At 48.2% G+C, this 16,119-nt stretch overlaps 1 protein-coding gene across 1 annotated transcript; it reads right to left on the reverse strand.

The window, feature by feature from the left end:
* Positions 1-10,072: 10,072 nt before the first annotated feature.
* On the reverse strand, positions 10,073-13,079 carry ACTL8 (actin like 8). The gene is made up of 2 exons (XM_004272579.3): positions 12,732-13,079; positions 10,073-10,822 (listed from the first exon to the last, which is right to left on the reverse strand). The coding sequence occupies exons 1-2, from the start codon at positions 13,077-13,079 to the stop codon at positions 10,073-10,075; spliced, it is 1,098 nt and encodes a 365-aa protein (XP_004272627.1).
* Between the last annotated feature and the right edge of the window lie 3,040 nt (positions 13,080-16,119).

Raw genomic sequence — 16,119 nt, forward strand, 5'->3', positions numbered from 1 at the left:
TCAATAAACATACCCACAAGACCATGCCAATATTTAACTCAATGCCAGAAAATTCTGTGACCAGCTCATCTAAATCCATCCTGGTGTTATTTGGGGCTACATAATTTGCTTGATCCTCAGGGGAGAAGGAAGAGCTGGCTGCCCATTCTCTGTGTAGACTATAGACCTACTCTCAAGGAAGGATGATCCAATCTTTCATTCACTCAACAAACATTTATTGAGTAGGTACTATGTGCTGGCACTGTTCTAGGCACCTGGAATACAGCAGTGAACAAAATATGAAGTCCTGCCTTCATGCAGGTTACATTCTAGTGGAGAGACAAATTTATATTTTAAAAAATAAAGCAGAGAGAGGAAAAAGAGGGGGTGTGGAGGCTGCTACTTTTTCAGGTGGGGTGTGGTGGTCAGGGAAGTCCCCTTTAGTAAGGTAGTCAAGAAGAAAGAGAACGAGCTGGCAGATGTCCGGGGAAGACGCTCCAGGCAGAGGGAACAGCAAGGGCAAAGGCCTGGGTCAGAGCACACCTGGCGAGATCGAGGGCCACTGGGGAGGCCAGTGGGGGTGGAGGGCAGGGAGAGGAGGAGAGGTCAGAGTGTAGCAGGAGCCACACCCAGCTGGGCTTGCAGGACAGCGGGAACTTTGGCTATTACTCTGAGTGAGATGCGAGCCAATGGCGAGCTGTTAAGCAGGGAGGCCTTTCCAAGTAGAGTGTGATGTGACATCACCTTTAACAGGCTCACCGCGGCCACCACATGCGCGGAGAATAACCTGCCTGGGGGGCAAAGCTGGAAGCACTCGGGCAAGTGGGAGCTCCTCGCTGAAACCCAGGTGAGAGAGGATGGCCTGCCGTGGCTGCTTTAGAGTGGGTGAGAAGTGGCTGTTTCTGGACATACTTTGGAGGCAGAGACAACAGCAAGATTATTTATTGCTAATCCAACTTATCCAAGGTGAATCTGACTTTCAAGGTCTTGGCCACCAGGTCAACAGTTTTGCTTAGATGTGCCCTTGGCTGACATTGACATTCTCTTTCTTCACTCTAATCCCCCAGAAGCTAGAAGAAAAGAGGCTTTTCACATTAAAACTGTTAACCCCCTCAGGGCAGGTGGGTGCAAGGCCAGCTCCGCTGAGGCTGGTCTAAGATGTGCTAGGCGAGACTTGAGGGAGTCAGCCTTCCGAAGGTGTCCATCCACACCTGGAAAGCAAACTCAGCCCCATGGCATGGCCAATGACCCCAGAACAACAACGTGGCTGTTAATGCCAATGAGCACCCCCCATTAGAGCAGCTACAAAGAGGTGTAGTAATAATTATCACCATCACAATCACAACGACAATAAGAGCACCCAACATTCATTGCACATTTACTATATGCCAGGCACCGCGCTAAGCATTTTGCTTGCAGTAGCTCACATAACCCTCTATACACCATGAGGTAGGTACTGTTATAATCCCCATTTTACAGATGAGGAGTGTGAAGTTCAGCCTAAGGTCACACTGATAGGAATAGAGTAGGATAATTAAATAGTTAGTTATAAATCCCACTAGGGGATTAAAGACAGAAAGGGAATTTTAAGGGAGTTTGGGAGACCGTTGTAAACTAATGACCACTCAAGAAGAGTCCAGTAACCTAGCGACAAGCTACACTACCTAGAAGGAAGACCAGGTGCATTCAGGCACCAGGCACACTCAAGCCACAAACCCTGATGGTTAAAACACAGGACAATAGCTATGGAGTCTGAATCTTGTTACATGAAGTCCGGGAGCTATTTGTCCTTGAAGAATAGCATTTCTGCATGTAGCCTAGACAGAAATATAGGTGAAAGGGGAAACAACTAGGTGACAGGGGACCTCATACCAAAACCTGAGATGGATGATCATATTTTAGTATATGTCACCACCCTTCTGCTAGTAAACATATGATTTAACTAGCCATGACAGTCCCGGTTAGACATATAGGGTCAAAGACGGAACTAATGATGTAAGGCTTGACGTCTGCCCAAGAATGAGGAAGAAGGTGGTCTTCTCCACTCCCCACTTTTTCTTTGATTATAAAAACGTACCCCCCTTCATTCTCGGGGCTGCGCTCCCTTGCCTCTGCCCACTTGAATCTCTCACAAGCGTCCTATGCGAATAAACTCACTCTTACCTATCGCTTTGCCTCACGCTGAATTCTTTCTGTGACAAAAGAACCTGAGCTTCAGCAAGTCCTGACATCAGGTGAGTGGTTTCAATGAAAAGACTGTGGGTTCAAGTCCCCTCCTAAGTCAGGGACCATGGGTTCAAGTCCCAGTCTGAGTTTTGGCTGGGTTCAAGTCCCAGCCGAGCTGGAGTGCAGTTTTAACACCCATAGAAAATGATGGTACCAGGGCTGAACCTCAGGTCTCTCTAACTGCTCTTTTAGCCCTTACAGCTCCTTGCTGATTGGCTCTCACTCACTGGAATGCCCCTCCCAGGGCTCACCACCCAGACTCATCATCTCATCATCATTGGCCCCTGGCCCCACCGTCCCACCCCTCTCTTCTGAGGCAGGGCCAGCCCTCAGCACGCACCCCTCCATCCACACGCCCCCACTGATTCTCTGCAGCTAAGGCTCCACCAATCGACCATTTCCTACCTGCAGTGAGACCACCTGAACTCCAGGTAGGGGGCCAGGCGGGTTAGAAACAGGTTCTAATTTTAGAGATGAAAGCCAAGTTGGTTGCTTATTGCAAAGATTACAAACTAATACCTTAGCAAGGCCCTCGGGGAACATTTTTAATGAATATGTAATGACTAAGGTGTTAGATAAAATGGCACGACCATGGGGGATTTTTTTCCCCCAAAACCTGCTTACTTGGCCTCCATCTAATGCGCCAGGCACCTCGCTAAGTGCATACTCACATGAAACCCTATAGTACAGACAGGATTGATGACTCATCAGAACCATTTTACAGATAAGGCAATTGAGGCTCAGGAAGGTTAAGTAAGCTGCCTAGGGTAGCACCGCTAGCAGGGGATAGGAGGGGCGAAGCGGCATTGCCTGCACAGCCCACTCTCACAAGGGCTGTCAAGCTGGCTGGGTGAGGGGATGAGTCAGCAGGTTAAACATCACACCTGCAATTTTGCTCTATTTACTTTCAATGCACCCATTCTTTTCTCTATAAATCACAGTGTCCTGCCCTTGTCAGAATCATCAAAGGCCCAATTAACCCTGAATACTGTGGCCCCTTCTTTGCAAACTTCCCCCAAACCCACCGCTTTTCAGACTGGGAAAATTACAAAGCTGGTAGAAAACCAGCCCAGCAAGCAAGCATTTATTCTATAGCGACCCTGTGGGGGGAGGGGGAGAAACCCACATGCATAAGAAAACCACATACAGCAGCTAAATTCTGACTGCCAAGCCTTTATTAGTGGTGATGAAAGGCAGCAAAAACAGCGCAGGGCTTTCTACTCCCAGGCGGGGGCTGCAGTCCCAGGAATTAGTCATGTTTTGACTGGTGGAGTTATGGAATTTATAATGGAGGCCCCAGAGAAATTAAACACGGATTACGGCCAACTCCCTCCCCCAGCCGGTCTCCAGCAGGAAGTGCCGCTGGGCTCCCTCACCCCCTCCAGGAGCCTGGTTTGCCGGCCTGGAGTCCTGTCTCAAGATGGTGACCCCTACAGTGCAGGGTTACAGAGGAGGTGACTCTGGCTACCCTGTCCACCCCTCATGGAATCCTGGACAGTGGGGATCAGGTCTGTCCTCTGTGTCCTGGGCCGCACCAACCACCCAACTGGGGTTCAGTAAGACTCAAAATGAATCTGTGTCTTCAACCCCACCAGTGTTCTTGGGTTAAGCATCACTCTCTCCCTGGAGGGAGCTAATAGTTGAGGGGTTAGCCACAGAACTGGGGTTCAGGAGAAGTGGCCTGAATGTAGGCAAAGAGTTCCAATGAATTCTGCCTTAATTAAGGAAAAGAGTTGGACCCACCTCTCACACTCTGATTTTAGGGCTGCTTTAAAACTCCAAAGATCCCTGAGAGTGGTTGTATATCAAGGTCATAACACCTTAGTGGAAAAGTTCATCAAAAGGACAGGATGAAGAGGAAAGTTTGCCAGCAGTACCTGGGCTTTGTGATGCCTATATGTAGTTGGTTGCTCTTAGAGCCTTTGATCCTGGCTTTTTGTTACAGATGAGTGACTCAGGGAGAAAATTAACCATTAATGAGCACCTACTATGTCCCAGACACTGTACTAAGCCACTTTAGAAACATTCTTCAGTCTCAGAGTAGATGCCTAATAAGTATTCGTTGAATGAATCAATGACTTAAAGCCCCATATCTGTGAGGTAGGTACTATTATACTGTTATCACCTCTTTACAGTTGAGGCAATAGAACCAAAAAGAGGGACTCTCCTTTGCCCCAGGGAACACAGCATCCAAGTGGGGATCAGAGATTCAAGCCCAAGTCTGTCTGACTCTGACATCAGAGCTCTTAGGAAAGGACAGCCACGGTTCCTTCTTTCTCAGCAGGGGTTGACTTCTTGGAAGAGGAGATCACGAATGAGGCTGGAAAGAAGCGAAAAGCCAGGGAGCTGTTCCAAGACTTGCAGTGCTGAAAAAGTACATGGAGCCAAGCTCTGATGTCCCACCCGGGACGGGGCATGTCTGGCTCTCAGCCTGAATTCATCTCACTCTCTCACCTTGGAGGTGACTCTCCCCAAGCCCCACACTGGTGGCTGTCTCTCCTGCCGTCAATCAGGATGATGTGCTCCGAAACTGACAACAACCAGACATCAGCTTGCCGATAGGAAGATCTGTTGGTCCCTCGAACGCACCACAACTCCAAGTATCGCCAATACCAAATTCCCAATCTAAAGCGTCAGAGAGAAGCAAGGTCCTGGACAACACAAAACCTGTTTCTCCTAGAGTCTAATGGAATGCGTGTTTTCATAATTTATAGTATTGCTCTGGTCAGATCTTCTCTGGACCATTGTCCAGGCTATACCCAGAGCTCTAATTCTTCAAGCGATGTCATGACTCTGCTTCCAATTCTGACAGTTCTCCCCATCACCCTCAGGAGGACGTCTTCACTCCTTGGTGTGACACTCAATGTCTTTCAAGAGCTGGCCCTACCAACCTCCACCTTCATCTTTCCTGACTCCCTACTACCCTCATTCTCCAGCCATTCTAAGTGTTCCATGTATTTAACCCCACACCAGGTCGTCAAAAGCAGCCATCAGGTTGCTAGCAGGGACAACCATTCCAAACAAAAGGAAGAGCATGTGCTAAGTCCTACTCCTCTGGCAAGAGTCATCTCAGGCATCACTTCCTACAGTAGACCCCTCTGGCTAACTGCCTCTCCCTGTAGCCAGCCACTCTCCATCCCTGTGATACCTTTGTGTATAGAATGTGATTCTGCCCCATCACCAAATTACCCTACAACGCCTTCCCCTGGAAAGTTAACCCTTTTTGATGTTTTGTATCACCAGCACCTACCTGCATGTGATCAAGTAAAAATAAACAGAAAAGCCAGGTTTTTTGCCTGAGGACTTTATCAATAGAGGCTGGTGTATACAGATGTAATAATAGCTAATCCTTATTTGTCTGGCACTTGCTAAGTGTTTTACATACGTTAACTCATCAAAACCATCTGGTAATCATCAAAACCACCCTGAGGGAGGTGTCTTTATTGGGCCCATTTTACAGATGGGAAGACTGAGGTACAGGAGGTTAAGTAACTTCCTTCAAGGCAACAGAGCTAGAAAGCAGCACAGCAAGAATGATAATCTGCACAGTCTGGCTTCAGAGTATGAGCCTTTGTCCATTTCAGCATCTGCCTCTCTAGGGAAAGGGGACACAGAGGTGGGAGAGACACTGAGTCTCTTCTAGAGCCAGGAGGGTACTCAGCATTAATGCTGACTTTGTTCTCTGTATCAGCAGAACCTAAAGCTTCTACCAGGGTTATCTCAGGAAACTTGGGCATCCAAACCCTCCCCAAACCCAAATACAAGGGCGCCAAGCCCCAGCAGAAACTGGCAATAGAAACTGGCAGGACTGTACCCTCACAGCTGTGAACGGCCCGCCTGGGGGGCCTTCCCTTTGTCCCCTCTGCCAGCTCCACCCAGCCCCTTCCCCAGCTGCCAAGACCCTGCCTCCCACCCCCCTGCACCTGGTTGCCCCTGGCAGGCAGCCCCAGACCCCTCGTGGAGGATAAGCTTCCCCCAGCTCAGAGCAGCTGCCAGACAATGCCAGAGCCAACAGGCATCTTCTGGGCACCACTCACTGCCCTGCCAGGCCTGGCGTGCCAGCAGTTCCATGTTAGGTTGATGGCCCTGCACAGCCCCAAGGAGCTACTATTTTTAACTTAATTGGAGAGTCGAAGGAGAGAGATGGTACCCAGCGAGGGAGTTTTAAAAGCTTTCGTGGTGGGGGAGGGGGAAGAAAGTGAAGAAAAGTTCGTAATTATACACCAGGCAGCCAGATTTGATGCTTGAACAGAAAGGTTAAATGTTACATTTGGAATAAAATGAGAAAAAAAGTTCTGATGACAGTTGCCCAGAGCTAAATAAGGAAAAAAAAAAAAATACCCCTTGCCCATCTCTTCTCCAGCTCCCTCTTTTCTCTCATACTCATTTCTGTGTTTCCCCACTTCTGCTTTTTAAGGCTCAAGAGTACACAAATAAACCGATTTGGAGCACAAAGATTACTGTTTGGTATGTCAACACCTTGACTGCAATTCAAAAGCAGCTTTCACGCAAGCCTGGAAAAATCACACATCTGCATCTCTCAGGCCAAGGGGTCCAACAAGGCCCAGAAAACTGGGAAGGTGGTCTGGAACTGTGCATAACACCTTGGGCCTTAGTATGGATAAACCTAGGTTCAAATCCCTCCTCTGCCAAGGGACAGATGCTGTGGGTTAACTCACCCAATGCCCATCTGCCTCCTGTTTCTTTCAGCTACTTCTAAGTAATGAGACATAAGCAGAAGTCAGCTGGATGAGGCTTTCCCATAAACAGATACATGGCACACTCCCTTCAACCTGCCTTTTCCTGCAAGAAATGTGGGTGTGATGCCAGGAGCTACTGCAGCTATTTTGTGAAATGAGGCAACAAACTAAAATTGGAAAAGAAGAGTCCTTGATGATGGAGCTATACCACTGGTCCACTGGACTGCCTACTTGTTACCTGAGACAAAAAATCCCAATATGTTTCAGCCACTTTTAGTCTAGTTTCCTTCCAGGAATGCTGAATCCATTCCTAATTTGGCAATCCATCATTAACTTGAGCATGATTGTGAACTTGAGCAGGCGCTTAACATCTCTAAGCTTCAGTTTTCCTATTTGTAAATGGGGACAAAGATCACTTATTTCACAGTGTGCATGTGAGGATTCAATGCAATTCCCTTTGTAAAGCGCTCACCACAATGCCCGACAAGGCACAGTGGCTGCTGTTGCTATTAATACTCCTGATTAGTAAGAGAGAAATATCAAATTATAAAATTTAAAGTAACATCTCTTATTTCAATTAACTTTCTAGCTTTCAAAGTGACTTATCTTTTATTTTAGCTCATTCTCAACTCCAAACCTCTGAGAAGAGGAAGTGTTACTCCCTATCGTACACCTGATAGACTCAGAGAAGACTCAGAAGAAGCCCAAGGTAGCTTCGTTACTGACAGGGCTCAAGTCTGACTCCAAATCTCTGGGGCATTCTAGGCCCCACTTCTGCCCCTGGGGACCACTGATGGCTCAATTTCGGGGATAAGGATGTGGTTGAGAGAATATGGTTCATGTGTCAAAGATGAGGGGAGCTTGACTGTGGTCTCCAAATCCCTCCTCCTATTCCTGGAACATCAGGGTTCCCTGGGCGTCAATCCTCTACCCACTATACTTTTGGTTCCCTAATGTTGAGGGACAGATGGGAACCAAACATTAGGGAAACCAAAAGCCCCTTCCAGAAGCATCCGTATAACAAAGTGGTTGACATCCCAGACTGGATTTGAACCCAACTTCTGCCGCTTACCAGAAAAAAAAAATTGTTAAATAAAGAGTAAGTTAGAACTCCTTTCTCTGTATTAGTTAAAATAAGCAACACGCTGCTGTAACAACCCCCAAAGCCCAGTGGCTGAACATAGTAGATTCTTCCTCATGTCCCAGTGCAGTGCAGGTTGGTGGGACTGGGTGAGGTTGGGGAGCGGGCTCTGCTCCACTCAGTCAATTTGCCTCCTTCCACCTGCTACTCTGCCCCTCCCCCATTAGATCCACTGCATCCCACAGGCTGATGGGGCTATTTTGAGGATCAGGCATCCACTGAACTAGCCAGAATCCATGTGTGGTCAGCCCTACCTAACTCCGAGGACACTGGGAAGTGTGACCTCACAATGTGCTGAGGAGGGAGGGGCACGGTCACCGATGGTCGCCAGCAATCTCCAGCTCGGTCCACCCCATCCAAAACAGGCATCCCGCCACCACCCAGATCACGTGACCTTGTAACATTTAATTCATCATCATCTGAAATAATTTCCCTACAGGCACACCTCATTTTCTTGTGCTTCACTTTATTGTGCTTCACAAATAATTGTGGGGTTTTTTTGGTGTTTTCTCTTTTTTTTTTCAGACTGATCTGTGGCAACCCGGTGTCGAGCAAGTCTATAGGCGCCACTTTTCCAACAGGATTTACTCACTTCATGTCTCTGTATCACAGTTTGGCAATTCTCGCGATCTTTCAAACTTCTTCATTATTATTATTATATTTATTATGGTGATCTGTAACCTTGATGTTACTACTACAATTTGTTGAAGGCTCAGATGAGAGCATCTTTTAGCAATAAAGTATTTTTAAATTAAGGCATGTGTTTTTTTTAGATGTAATGCTATTATACTTAATAGCCTATAGCCCAGTGTAAACATAAATTTTTTTTTTTTTTTGCGGTACGCGGGCCTCTCGCTCTTGTGGCCTCTCCCATTGCGGGACGCGCAGGCTCAGCGGCCATGGCTCAGGGGCACAGCCGCTCCGCGACATGTGGGATCTTCCCGGACCGGGGCACGAACTCGCGTCCCCTGCATCGGCAGGTGGACTCTCAACCACTGCGCCACCAGGGAAGCCCGTAAACATAACTTTTATATGCACGGGGAAACCAAAAAATTCACGAGGCTCTCTTTTTTGTGATATTCGCTTTATTGCCGTGATCTGGAACTGAACCCTCAGTATCGCCCAGGTCTGCCTGTATCTGTTGCCTGCGCCCTCACAGCAGATGACAATCTCCTGAAACCAGAAACTTCATGTATCTTTTTCACCTAGTGCCTAGCATAATACCAGGCACATAGCAGTTCTCCAATATGTACTGAATAAATATTACACTAATAGGAATGCAAACTTCAGCAGAGTATTGGGACGTGCGGGATGAATGGGGAGAACGTGGCGACGGAAGAAGGATGCTCCAGGCCCTCATCCGTTCTGCTCAGTGGGAACCACTGTTCACAGGTCTCCGAAGTCCTCAGGGGCTTCCCTGGCCCCACCCTGGCACTCACATACTCACGTTCCCTGGGTCCCCCCAAAGGGACCGCCCACCCTACCCCCATCCATCACAGAAGGCAGCACTTTCAAACAAGTTGTTTATTTGCATATAGAAAACAAGACCCTGGCCAGGGGCCCAAGGGCCAGAAGGGCACTCCAGGCTACCTGCACCAACTCCTCCCCAGTCAATGAGAGAATGGAGGTCTAGAAACGTCAACTATCCCCATCCCCACCCTCCCTATCCCCTACTCAAAATTAATTCTCTCTTGCCCCAGTTAAAACCTACTCAACCAAAAGAATGGGACAACCCAAGGGAGATGCCAGGACAAATAAGTAGCTATTAAGCATGGAGATGGCAGCTGGCCGCTCCCATCCCAGTGACAGACCACCCCCCTGGAAGGTTTCCAGGGATGACACCCTGTCCTCCCATGGGTTGGATCCCACTCCTGAAACAAGATAAAACCCTAGAACGTAAAAAAAATCCCTCATGACCTTTGAATTCCAAAGCCAGCTAACCCCATCCTGGCCCAGCCCCTTTTGCTGAAATGAATCCACCCATGTCCATCTGATGGGAGCTGGGTTCCAGGAGCCAGCCAGCCCGTCACATCTTGAAACTCTCATCATACTCCTCTCTGGTCATCCACTTAGACTTGTAAGTCGACAGATGAGCCACTACAGACGCTCCCAGCCAGACACTAAAGTTCCTGTTGGAACCCACCCACATGGTGGTCTTGGTGGAGGAGAAATGATCAGCGATCAGCCTGTACAGACGCTTGGTGAAGCCAGGATAGAGGGTGTTGCCCCCGCAGGCCATCAGGTGGGAGACGAGCAGCGGGTGCATGGAGGCGTCGCAGGTCTCGATGGAATCCAGGACGGCCTGGGAGATGCTGGGCCCTTGCAGGTCGAACACCTCAGGGCTGAAGAACATCTCAGGAGCCAGCCGCTGCATGGGGGTCAGCTCCACACGGTTGCCATCCGGGAGCTGATAGGCATTATTCTCATCGGAGCCTCTTGGAAGGCTCTGATAAAAGTCCAGTGACTCCCCCAGATTCTGCGGCACGTAGCACTTGGTCATCTGAGTGGTGGCCACCGTATCCAGCTGAAACAGGTTGTGTCGATTGTAATCTTCCTTAAAAAGGCTCTTGAAGAGATAGGCCGACAGATCCTGGCCTGCAAACTCCAGCATCTTAGCACTGGACCGTAAGGGGCAGCCCAGATGGAAAGGCTGCACGCGGGTCAGGCCGTAGCCTGAATCTACCACCACGCCGGTCAGGAGGCCAGAGGCATACAGGGACATCTCCAGCTGGTCAGCCAGGAAGATGGACGGGACATCCAGTAACTCAAACATAATCTGCAAGAAGGGAGAAGATGGACACTCAGGGTATTTTCCCCAAAGTGTCCCGATCCATTTCTGTTTCCCCCAAGGCCTCACTACACGTCTGCTCACAATGTTGAAGTCGGCACAGACCTGTGTCTTGCAGAGACCAGCTGGCCCCTTGGAGCTTATGCTGGGGGAATAAGGGAAGGGCTCTGGAGGATTAGAAAGAGCCAGATTGGCCCTTGGCAGCTTGCCTGATGATGGCCTTTCAGAGGACCATTTTGGTGGAGGGGTGGGAAGAGACCTCAGCCTGTGAGAAAGGGCGCTGAGATGCCGGGTTATGTGAGCAGTGGGGACACAAGTGGCGGCCATAGTGAAGGGCCAGATTTCCAGCCTGAACGATTTACTTAGAAGAAAGAAGAGATGAGAGAAGATACAAGTGCTGCATCCCCAAGTTTCTGACACTACAGATGCAGAAAGGCTGTAACATCCCATCCTTCTGTAGCCTTTGGCCACTTACCTGTCTTTGCAGGCCCCGGCAGGTCTACCTTCTCCCCTCAGTGGAAGGGACCTCCCTCCATTCCCACGCTCAGAATATTGTCCCCTCACCATCCATTCCCCAAATAGAATAGAAGCCAAGGTCCTCTTTTTCAAACAGAAAATCAAACATGACTCCCCCAACCCCACTTAAAGCCCCCCAGGAGCTGCTTATTCACTCAGAGCGGAGGTTGGGAAGCATTTTCTGTAAACGGCTCAGGGTGCCAGATGTAGCAAATAAAAATACAAGATGCCCAATTAAATCTGAATTTCAGGGCTTCCCTGGTGGCGCAGTGGTTGGAGTCCGCCTGCCGATGCAGGGGACGCGGGTTCGTGCCCCGGTCCGGGAGGATCCCACGTGCCGCGGAGCGGCTGGGCCCGTGGGCCGTGGCTGCTGGGCCTGCGCGTCCGGAGCCTGTGCTCCATGGCGGGAGAGGCCACAGCAGTGAGAGGCCCGCGTACTGCAAAAAAAAAAAAGAAAAAAAAAATCTGAATTTCAGATTGACAACAAATAATGTTTTAGTATATCCCATGCAATATTTGAGACATACTTACACTAAAACGTTATTTGCTGTTGATCTGAATTTCAAATCTATCACGTATTTTATCTAGTGAATCTACAACAGTAAATATTTTAGGCTTTACAAGCTATAGTCCCTGTACAACTATTTAGCTCTGCTGTTGCAGTGTGAAAACAGCCATAGGCTATATGTAAATGAGTGGGCGTGGCTATGTTCCAAGAAAACTTTCTTTATAAAGACAGATGGTGGGCCAGATTTGGCCCACCGGCTATAGCTTGCCAACCCTTGATTTAGAGTAAAATCCAACCACATCCCATAGCCTACCAGGCCTATGAGGTCCAGCCCCTGTAAACCTCACCTTCCTGTCTCCCTCTTGCCACCCTCCCTAGTTTGCTGAGCTCCAGCCTCACTGGGAGAAATCACCTCCTCAAAGAAGCCCTCCCTGATCACCCTCTTCAAAGGACTCCCCTTCTTCCCCCCAGTCAGTTATCACTCCATTTCATTTTGTTTCCAGAACTGATTACTACCTGAAATTCTTATTTCTTAACTTATTCACGGTCAAGTCTTCTCCCAGAACATAAGCTCTTTGAGGGCCAGAATATGATCTGTGAACATTTATGGAATCCATGAGTATCCAGCGTCCCTCCCACCCCTGGTAACACCCTGTTCACAGAGCATTTTACCTGCTGTGTCTCTTTCTGCCGGAGGAGCCTCTGTGAGCCCCTCTCGCCTAACACAAGTGCCAGGCACACGCTAGCTACTCAGTAAGTATTCGTGGGGCGAATTATTTAGAAAGCAGAGTTCCTGATACCCATTCCTGTCTGAATACAAAGTGCCAGGCTGTTCCCTGCTCCCTGGTGAGGGCAGCCCTGAGAAGACCTTACCTCCAGGGTCTTCTGACGGTCCGCAGGCTCCTTCAGGGGGAACTCTGTGACCATCACAGGGGAGTTCTCATTCTCCAGCCTGTGTTTCTCTAGGACAAATGACCAGATGTGCTCCACACCCTCCCAGTTGAGGACACGGCCCCGGTGGATGGGGTAGCTAAAGGTGTCGGGACGGCAAAGATCGATGCCTAGGCTCACGCGCCGCCGGGCGTAGCTGGGGCCGGGGTTCTCCCTGCAAGGGATGTAGTTCACGATGCTCGGGAAGACCATCTGGGGCTCATTGAACCCCGAAAAGCCAGCCTTCAGAAAGCCAGAGCCGTGGTCAATGACGATGGTTCTTGCAGCCATGGCAGACGCAGAGGTGGGAGAGGTCTGCTAGATTCAGCTCCTCAAGGATGTATAGCAAAGCAGGGCCACCTGTGGGGGGGAAGGATGGGGGTGATTTGTGAACCCATTCTAGGCCACCATTGGCTTCTCCACCCCAGAATCAAACCTCAGGCTCCCCTGAGCCCGTCCCCCTTTCAAGCCTTTGCACAAGCTGTAAACTGCACCTGGAATGTTCTTCCCATCCCAAACTCCCAGTCATCCAGTAGAGCCCACCTAACAGGCCCCACCTGGGAAGTCCTGCCAACCTCCCCCCTACTTCCCACCAAGCTTCTCCCTCTGCATTTGGCACACTCGTCTGTACCAGGTGGGCACTTCTGTCCCCAGAGGCCCACTTACAATTTGCAGACTTGCAAGAAGCTTGTCACATAGGAACTACTGGGTGGACTTTGGCTGCCTGACTGAGGACACGTGGAAGATGAACCATCAGCCTCGGGACCACTGCCCTCAACAATAACAGTGTAAGAGCAGGAGTGGCAGGAGTACTCGTGACTACGACAGCGACAGCTATGGCTACCATCTCAGGAGTACGCACGCTCTCATCTATCTAGTGCTATGAGGAACACTTGAATTTTAGCTTGAACTGTGCAAAATTATCATGCGTGTCCATCAAAAATGATCAAATATCAGCAATTTCATAGGGTTTGACCTCATAAATGGTCTCATTTCATTTTCATCATGATCTATAAGGAGGGTACCATTATTACACTCATGTTATAGATAGGGAAACTGAGGCACAGAGAGATTAAAGTTACCTTCCCAGGGCCACACAACTAACAAAAGCAGGGCCAAGGCTTAAAGCCAAACCAGATTCCAAAGACCACACTCTGAACATCAGGCCAGGATGATGAGAAGATATGGATTTTGAGTATGTGCTGAGCAGCTAACGTTTTATATACAGGAGGCTATAAGCGGGACATCTAATCATGACTGTGGTCAGTTTCCTTATCTGTAAAGTGGGAGGGGAATAATAACCACATGCTGAAAAGGTAGGTGTGGTCACTGCCTGATTTCCAGACTTTATAAAACTACAGTAGCCAGGACAACGTGGTATCAGTGAAAGGATAATCACATAGATCCATGGGACAGAGTGGAGAGCCCAGAAATAGATCCACACGAAAAATATCAACCGATCTTTGACAAGGTGTGAAAACAATGACATGGAGGAAGAAGAGTCTTTACAACAAATGGTAGGGAACAACTGCAGATCCGCATGCAAAAAAAAATGAATTTTAATCCATACCTCACACTTTGTTAAAAATTATCGCAAAATAGATCATACACCCAAATATCAAACCTAAAACTATAAAACTTTTAAAAGAAAACACAGCAGAAAATCATTGTGATCTCAGATAAGGTAAAGTTTTCTTAGATGTAACATTAATAGCCTGATCCATTAAAAGAACAAACTAAGAAACTGGACTTCATCAAATTTAAGAACTTTTGCTCTTCCAAAGACACTGTTAAGAGAATAAAAAGACAAGCCACAGACTGGGAGAAAATATTTACAAATCATATATCTGATAAAGAACTTGTATCCAAAAAATGTAAAGAGCTCACAAAACCCAACAATAAGAAAATAACCCAATTTCTTAAATGGGTAAAAGGTTTAAACACTTCACAAAAGAAGATACAGGAATGGCAAATATACACATGAAAAGATGCTCAATATAATTAGTCATTAGGAAAATGAAAATTAAAACCACAATGAGAGACCACTGTACACCCGTGAGAATGGCTAAAGTTAAAGGCTGACTATACCAAGTGTTGACAAGGAGGTGGAGGAACCAGAACCCTCATGTACTGCTGGTGGGAATGGAAAAGAGTACAACCACTTTAGAAGACAGTTTGGCAGCTTCTCAGAAAATTAAATATATACCTACCATACAACCTAATATTTCTACTCCAAGGATTTACCCAGGGGAAACAAAAGCTCACATTTACACAAAAACCACATGCACACGTTTTTAATAGCTTTATTCATAATTACCAAAATCTAGAAACAACCTAAATATCTGTCAGCTGGGGAGGGACAGACAAGTTTCCATTCAGTGGAATAATACTCAGCAATAAAAAGGAATAACGGATACACACAATAACATGAATAATTCTCAAACGCATTAAGCTGAGTGAAAAGAAGCCAGACTCAAAAGGCTACGTGCTGTAAGAGTCCATTCATATGACATTCTGGAAAAGGCAAAGCTATAAAGACAGGAAACAAATCAGTGGCTGCCAGCAGCCAGAGGTGGAGAAAGGGACTGACCACGAGGGGCATGACAGCGTTGGGGGCTGATGTTCGATTCTGATTGTGAAGGTGGGTACACAACTATATGCACTTGTCAAAACGCTCACAACCATACAGTAAATAGAGTGACTTTCACTCTAAGTAAAAAAATTTTAAGCAAGAAAACCCAGTAGACGTGGGGACAAATGAAAGGTATATGAAATCCCCTTGCAGAATGCAAATTGTCACACACTCAGCAGACCTGGTACCTGGGATGCATGTGGGTGTCTCGTGCAAGAGAGACATCCCAGGAAGCAGTTCAGCCCGGAGGCCACATTCCAGGGCTGTCACTCCACCAGCTATTTGCTCTACTTCAGTTTCCGTGCAGCAGTTGCATCTGCCTGTCACTATGGAGCATGACAGTCACTGCCTGGCCCCAGCCAGTAGCTGCCCACTGTCACCAACCTTGGGGCAGTGATTAGGCTTCACTGCCTTGAATTAGCTCTGACAATAGATGAGGGAGAGCAAAAAGGAGGAGAAAGATGGAGCCGAGGCACCAGTCTCCTCCCTCGCCTGCTGGCAGGCTGAATGATGGACCCAGGGTAATGGAGAAACAGGCACCTGGATGACATTCTGGGAGGTGGGCTGTGCCACTGACCTCTCTGCAACTCAAGAGCTAGGGGACTGACAAATGCTTCCTCGGCCCTGGCGTTTGGCATTGCAGGAGATGCTGGCAGGGTGATGTCCACTGTGACTGTCAACGTTCACTGAGGGGGCTCG

The sequence above is a fragment of the Orcinus orca genome, chromosome 1 (genome assembly GCF_937001465.1).
Source record: "Orcinus orca chromosome 1, mOrcOrc1.1, whole genome shotgun sequence".
Classification (NCBI taxonomy): domain Eukaryota; kingdom Metazoa; phylum Chordata; class Mammalia; order Artiodactyla; family Delphinidae; genus Orcinus; species Orcinus orca.

Coding starts and splice junctions, on each gene's coding strand:
- ACTL8 (XM_004272579.3), bottom strand. CDS start 13,079: ATGGCTGCAAGAACCATCGTCATTGACCACGGCTCTGGCTTTCTGAAG. Junction 10,823..12,731: donor ACCGTCAGAAGACCCTGGAG/GTAAGGTCTTCT, acceptor CCCTTCTTGCAG/ATTATGTTTGAGTTACTGGA.